Raw genomic sequence first — 7,159 nt, 5'->3', positions numbered from 1 at the left:
CACTGTCAAGTGTTTACTCTACGGTACCTACAGGACCTTATCAGTAGCCTTCCTAAAAACAGATAATACCGAAATTTCATCGCAGATCAAGAATTCTGCCGAAAGTTGGCACTAATGATCAGGGGCAACCTCAAACGCAGGATTCTTTACCGACAAATAGCTTTAAAAGGCAAGCAGGAGGAAAATCGCCTTTATTTTACTGACTGCAATCCGTTAGTGTTTCATTCCGAAACATTCCTCGTCGCATTTGTTTGAGGTAAAATAGCCCATTTTACAATTGTGTGCTTAGTTACCTGGCCTTTGATTGTAACTCAGGCTGGAGTTGACTTTGCCTTGATAGAGACCTCACTGCTTTTTTTATGTAAATCGCTGTAATTAGCATGGGAACAACATCATTATCATAAGAAAAGCAGTGAGGTGGTCAACTCCAGCCTCACTTTCATTCAAAGGCCAGGTAACTAAGCACACAATTGTAAAATGGTCTATTGGTTGCTAAGCTGTTCAGATAAGCTCAGCGGAAGAAACTCGAACAATATTTTTCACCAAGTTGAGGGTTTATTTTGCCGACTTCATTAAGAAGGAACGGACAATTGAACCGGGAGATTGAGGTAACGGTTACAAAAGAAAAATCGTACCTTTCTATATTTCTCAAAACGCCGTTTCAAATGATTGCAAATATCTTGTTTTATTTAATTACAACCTTCGAATGAAATCTAAAATTTATGCTCCACATACTAAAACGTATTGGGGACATGAAAGCATGCATTAAAAAGACATGAAGAAGACAAAATAAAGGCCACTCTCTTAAAAAGGAACAATCCGTTTTAACAGATCGACGAAATTATTTTCTCCTGACTGAAAACATGTCACATGATGATGACAATGGAACATCAAATGAAATCCCTCTCTTTGTTGGCTGCAAATCCCAATTTACAAAAGTCTGATCGTTTCGAAGTTAAGATTTATTTAATCACCTCTCCAAGAGAGGCCGGAAAAGGTACCTAGTCAATGTCCACATTTTACGCTAACAGAACTCTGAAATTTTAGGTTATCTGTCACCACTCTACACCCCACAAGAGAATTGTCTCAGAAAGCGTAGTTGTTCGTACATGTAAGCCTGTACCAGCAAGCTTTTTCCAAACTAAACCGTAAGCAAGTGTTTGTAAAGTTAATATGAATAATGAACGACTCATTTTTCTTAGTTCACTAGAGGAACATTGAAGTACAATAAAAAAAATCGCGTTGTTTTCGTGAATTGAAACTAATAAGTAACAATATTACAATAATTACTTCAAGACAAAAAGCAAGTAAAATACAAGAAATTGGTCCAGCCTTCCTCAATGGCCCACGTTTCACATGACAAAGTTCTGACATGACTCCAAACATTTCAGGTTAAGAATGGTTCACATGTGCAACGTAAATGCAAGTGAAATTCTGTCGTAGTACGCAAACGTAAGGAAGGTTAGATACACAAGAGCAGTTGCAGTCATTTTCAAAATGGCGGGCGAGGCAGACTCTATCAGTTCCATCTTGCTTTCAACTTCAACCGAGGTTACAGCTCATGCTGCTGCCTTGCACGTGCGGTTGCCTTTGCTTTGCGCTGTTGTTGTTCAAACGTGCAATTTCTTGCGATTATATCTATCTACATTTGGGAACCATACGACAAATAATACAAAAGCAAGTTATGAAATAGTTTGTGCCTGAAGGTCTTAGAGTCTAGTCTTAAATTAAATGATGTGAGTAAATGTGAGCTATTTTTGTCTACTACATTCTAATTAAAAGTTAAGGACCTTAATATCAACCACGGCGACGTCGACAAAAGCATAAAATGTAAGTTTTCGAAGCTTTCTTAAATCAACTTTTAAGGACTGAATTGTAAGTAAAAGTTAAAGAATATAAAAATTCGCCATTGTGCGATCACGTTTTCCATAGCACGTGAAATGTGGTCATTTCATATTTCTCTTTGCAAATTTGCAGATAAGGGGAGAGAAATGTGAAATGTTTCAAACGCAGATGCAAGACATCGTTTTACTCTCGAAAAGTATTCTTTTACGTCGACGCATTTGACAATCAGGTCCCTAAACGCAGCAGAACAATAAAAATAAAACGAGTTTGTCCTCCCACTAAAACACGAGAAAACTACATCGCCCTATCTTTTTCCCCCTCTTCGCTTTCTATGTACGCCAAAAAACTGACACGGAGAAGTTCAAGAGAAACGCGTAGTCACAAAAATCATAAAATCGCAAAATTATAAAAATCCGGCAGGGAAGATTTCAACTTGCATTGCAAACAACGCACTGAAATGCGACGCATAAACTTAAGATTTTGAATCTTTATAAATAAACCAGTTTCCCGGGTTTCTTTGCTTGTTCCCACTTGTGCTTCACAGCTCAAAATTTGTCCAAACTAAATAAAGTCTTCCAATCTCTAACTCAGGTTATTGGTGACAGCAATTCTACGATTTCTTTGCAAATCGTGATGCTGCGCAGTGAAATACATGAGCATTGCAGCCTCCAGCTATAGAAACTATTGGACAAAGTTAAAAATCATTGCTTCGTTCCTGAATGTTGACGTCTGTCTCGCTGTTTTGAGGTCAGGTCGCAAATTACAATTTCTGCTGTTTTGCTCCGCAGAACATGCTCTCCAACACTTTATCTCAACCTCTCTTCACCGCCACGGTTTTCCCTGCAAGTGTACGGTCGCTGTTTTCTATTAAAAGATGAATTCATAGTAGAAGTGTTCGATTTGTTTCCATCACATAATTGACTCCTGGTGATTTGAACTCCCAGATTTCGATTTTCCTGACATTGTTCCTGAAGCCCTGTCGAAGTTAATGTACAAATGGTTCTCGTACATCCGCATATCAATGTATTCCTGGATCGAGACAAGCAAACAGCACCATCAGCGGACATTGGAAAATGACTGGCACTTATCAATCAATCAATTACTAGGTTCTCTCGGATGACAGCACTAGATCGTGGCCGATGAGCCGTCAAAAATGTCGTACAATGAGTCCTCATAAGCCTTCATGTCTACGTATTCCTGGGAAGCGATTTAAGAACCATTATGAACGAAGGAATGAATGACGTATCAGTATAAAGCGGCTTTATATTTAATTTAGATAGATAGATAGATAGATAGATAGATAGATAGATAGATAGATAGATAGATAGATAGATAGATAGATAGATAGATAGATAGATAACCTAAACTAAAAGAAATATCTATGTATACCTACTACAAAATTAGATACGTTAAAGTGGTACTATGATCAAAAAATCATTTCCTTTTTTTCTTCAGATTTTGAAAGCGTGTTCGCTTAACACCTAACTGGCAAAATTTTGCGCTTTGAGTTTTATCCAAAGGCTGTTTGTTTTGAGTGTAAGTTTTGGATTTCACAGTCCGCCATTACTCACGTTCAAAACTGTCGATTGGACCTCAGAGGGTTGGATCTAGAGAAAATGACGTCATTTACTCACTAGCTTAAAATCTCAGCGTGTAAACGCAATTTATTATATATGCAAAACACGGGTTTAAAAGTCTGAAAGCCTGAAACTCCCGTGCTGCATATTAATTTGGCCGCGTACACACTCATTGCATTCTTAAACCAGTGAGTCTTTGACGTCATTTTCTCCTCGACCCAGCTCTCTCAAGATTTTAAAGTTAATAATGGCGGACCAATAAATAAGAAAATTCCAGTTAAAATAAACAGGTGTCTTTTTAAAATCAGAACTTAAAACTTGGGTCAGTTAGTGTTTAGTTAACATAGTTTTGAAATCCAAAGGAAAAAAGGATTTTTTTTTTATCATAGTACCACTTTAATATAAGGAAAGAAACTGCAAAATATTACGTACAATTAATTAGTGCAAAGTATGTTGCAAAAAACTAAGGGGGTGTTTACATGATACCGGGGCGTCTCCTTGCACCGGCGTAAGTTCACTCCGGTTCCCTCTCTTTGCTCTGCATTTGTTTACATGATGCCACCGAAAAAAATCATGCTGGGACGACTCACACCGGCGCGAGTTCAACCCGGTTGCTGCACCGGAGCGGAAATTTAGTTCCGGCGCGAAATCTAGCAACGGTATCATGTGAACGAGGAACGCCCACTTGTTCTGGTGTCAAATCGGCCTCCCAGTGGGCTGGAACGGGTAGCGCATGCGTACTTTTCCTGATAGACGCCATATTTCCATTTTTGATTCACGCTATATTTTATCGAGATGTGGTTTCCCTTAAGGTAAACACGATACGAATTCACCTCGTCATCATGAAAGCGCGGTGAGAAACTCGCGCCGGTGCAAGTTATCTCATGTAAACACCCCCTAAAGATGATCATGATAAACATTTCTAAGTTGTTGGCTGTAAATCTGGCATCCGAGTCTCAAATCTGATCACTCGTGATTTCTTTTGCCGAACTTGGCGTCAACTACAGGAAAAATATCTTTGTATTCTGATTCGCTAATTTGAAAGTCGAAGTCTTTATGTTTGGCCAAAAGTCATTGAATAAACAGCAAAATGGAAAACACGTAATTCGTCCTTTTCTTATTTTCTTATTGACCATCATGAAATAACGACGTTTTAGGTTCGTTCAGAATATTGACAGCTATCAGCAACCGAGAAAAAACGTTGAAAAAAGTACTTACTCTTTCATCGCTGAACATTTTCGTGAGGTGCTGAGACAACTCTGTGAATGTTGGTCTTCTCTGCGGAGACACTTGCCAACAGTCCAACATGAGAACGTACCTATCATGAAAAACAAACGATTGATATTTTTGTGGAATCTTTCCACGTCGTTTATATTTTTAAATGACTCTAGTCTACTCCCCCAAGCATGCACTCTCTGCCATAAGAACTCGTGCCGTCTTCATTTTAAATTCACTGTCACGATGGTCGACATTTGAGAGCGAATGCATTGACGGCTAAACAAAGCCATGAGAGAAAAGTTTACTCACAGTTCGTCAGAGCAATGTTTCGGTTTGTCCATTCTATAGCAGTCTTGAAGAAAGTTTATCACTTCCTGAGAATTCATTCCTGGATAGGGGGACGCGCCTAAGGGGAAAAAAACGTAATGTTAAATTGTGAGAGAAAAAAAAAATCATTTTCAATTGACTAATTCTTAGCCATAATTCCAACCGTCTCTCCTGGCCTATCACGAAAGTAGACGGCCGAAAGGTTGACCATTTTTCAAATAATAACAGCATGTATGACCTTTTCAGTGGTGCATCTTGCCTTATTTTTGCCATCCTTTAAAAAACATATGAAGACGCGATATTTGAAGTACGAAAAATCTTACCTAACGTGACAATCTCCCAGATAAGAACTCCGAAAGACCACCTACACAAAGACAATAAAGGATTGGACATAATTTAAGGTTGAATCGAATGAATGAATGAATGAATGTATTGCATTAGTCAGATTGCTTCATTAGCTTTGTAATAATTAAATATTTCGATTTTTGGAGCTCAGTCAACGGCGGCGTCACCAAGAACAGAAACATAACATCACAATAGATCTAATGAACAAAGGAATGGCTGTTTATGCTTTGTAGTTCGTTTTTTATTTTTGTACATTTCTTTGAGGTCCTCGTCCTGACAAGGACGTAAAATGACATAATTTGAGTTTTTGTAGAGGGTTTGAGTATGCGACGATGATTTTTCAATTTTCTTTCCAAACACTCACACCGTTCACACCAGTTTCAATCCTGAAAAGTAGGTAAGCACTTTTCAAGTAAAACCACAAGAAATAGAGCGAGTTTCAATCGAGTATCGTAAAATCAAAACCAAAGTAATTGCTTTGGCCAACCAAAAAGGACGGACACAATCCAGTAAACCAATCAAAATTCGAAGTAATTACACGTAGCCGACACAAAGCGCGGGAAAATTTGCATGCGCAAGCCACGATTGGTTTTGGTTTCACTTTTGATTGGTTGAAAAAGTGGCGCGAGAACTTTGAGCCAATCACTGAGTAAAGTAATGCAAAACCAAAGGAATTCACAAATTACTTTCAACACTCAATTCAAAGCCGCTCTAATTGCGAATTCACAAGAATAAAGCGAGTACAGGAGCCCATGACTAGGGGCGAACAACTCCCATAGTAACCCTATGTCAAAGCATTTTCACAGACCGATCTAATTTTAGACTACCTCTCCCACAAAAAAACAAAGAGTTCCGATTCGGTGAGGCTATGACATCAATTTAGTTTCTTGTGATTGGTCATGGGGCTCCCGCGGGAGTCTCATTCGCGGGAAAGACGTTTCTAAAGATAACTTGGTCTGCCAAAACGCCCGATCAAGAAGTCAATTCGGAGGAATGCTCCTGCTAACGAGTTTCCGGCGAGGAGCTTTATTTTTAATTGCCATTGCTTCACTGTAACATATTTTTCCGCAGATATCAACCGTTTATCAAAAAGAAAAGGTCTGACAAGGACCGCTAGACAGACGTGATGACCCCATTGACCTGTTTCTTACAGCCCCACACACTTACACATCACTTTTCGTTGTAGAAACTCCATCTAATAAGGACTCAATGGCCATCCACTTGATTGGAAATCTACCTCCCTATAGGGAAAAAAAGCAGCATAAATATTTCAAAAGTCCAGAAACCCTGGCCAATGATACAAACACTCTTCACGTGATTTGAGAGTACGTTCTAAAATTTACTCAATTTTGGGAAAAAAAAAGCGGGAAACTAAATGCTCATTCTTTGCAAGGGGTCTGGGCTGCAGTGTGAGAGATAATAGGTAAATTAATAACGCCTTAAGAAGGTTAAGTGTCTCCACTAATTTTGCAACTTATTGTAGGTTCCATTTGATTTTATTACTAAAAGAAATAAAACATAAAACACTTTACCAACAACACCGTATAAGTTGGCCACCGTCGACAGCAGTAGACCAATTCGGATAACGCAATGTTGTATCCAATTCAAATCTCTCGGGGTTAAGATTCTTGCGTATTGCATTTGCATGATAATGTAGCATTCATATGGAAATATTTGGAACAAAACGTTTTATTCCCACAGGACCTGAATTGGGTACAACATTGAGTTAGCCGAATTGGTCTATTTCTTCTGGTAGAGTGCTTTTCATTTATTGACCAATGAGAAGGTACACATTTTTTTATTCCGCGAATCTTTCAATGTTTCGTCTAAAACTTACTTGTGTTTTC

The 7,159-nt window shown here is 38.6% G+C and overlaps 1 protein-coding gene across 8 annotated transcripts in view; it reads right to left on the bottom strand.

The window, feature by feature from the left end:
* Positions 1–666: 666 nt before the first annotated feature.
* The window catches only part of LOC138012749 (fibroblast growth factor receptor 4-like), a 40,041-nt gene continuing 33,548 nt past the window's right edge, over positions 667–7,159 (bottom strand). For 7 of the 8 annotated variants that reach the window (XM_068859627.1, XM_068859634.1, XM_068859631.1 and 4 more), the window contains exons 10-15: positions 7,150–7,159; positions 6,480–6,553; positions 5,291–5,331; positions 4,950–5,046; positions 4,641–4,740; positions 667–2,874 (exon numbers count right to left, since the gene is read on the bottom strand). The exon at positions 7,150–7,159 is cut by the window's right edge and continues 304 nt beyond it. In XM_068859627.1, the coding sequence (XP_068715728.1) occupies positions 2,755–2,874; positions 4,641–4,740; positions 4,950–5,046; positions 5,291–5,331; positions 6,480–6,553; positions 7,150–7,159 (442 nt within the window). In that variant the 3' untranslated portion in view covers positions 667–2,754. Of the gene's footprint in view, positions 3,043–4,640; positions 4,741–4,949; positions 5,047–5,290; positions 5,332–6,479; positions 6,554–7,149 lie in introns of all 8 variants that reach the window. The other variant, XM_068859632.1, reaches the window with a different exon arrangement.

Source organism: Montipora foliosa, chromosome 8, assembly GCF_036669935.1.
Source record: "Montipora foliosa isolate CH-2021 chromosome 8, ASM3666993v2, whole genome shotgun sequence".
Classification (NCBI taxonomy): domain Eukaryota; kingdom Metazoa; phylum Cnidaria; class Anthozoa; order Scleractinia; family Acroporidae; genus Montipora; species Montipora foliosa.
This window is presented reverse-complemented; position numbering and strand designations above follow the sequence as displayed.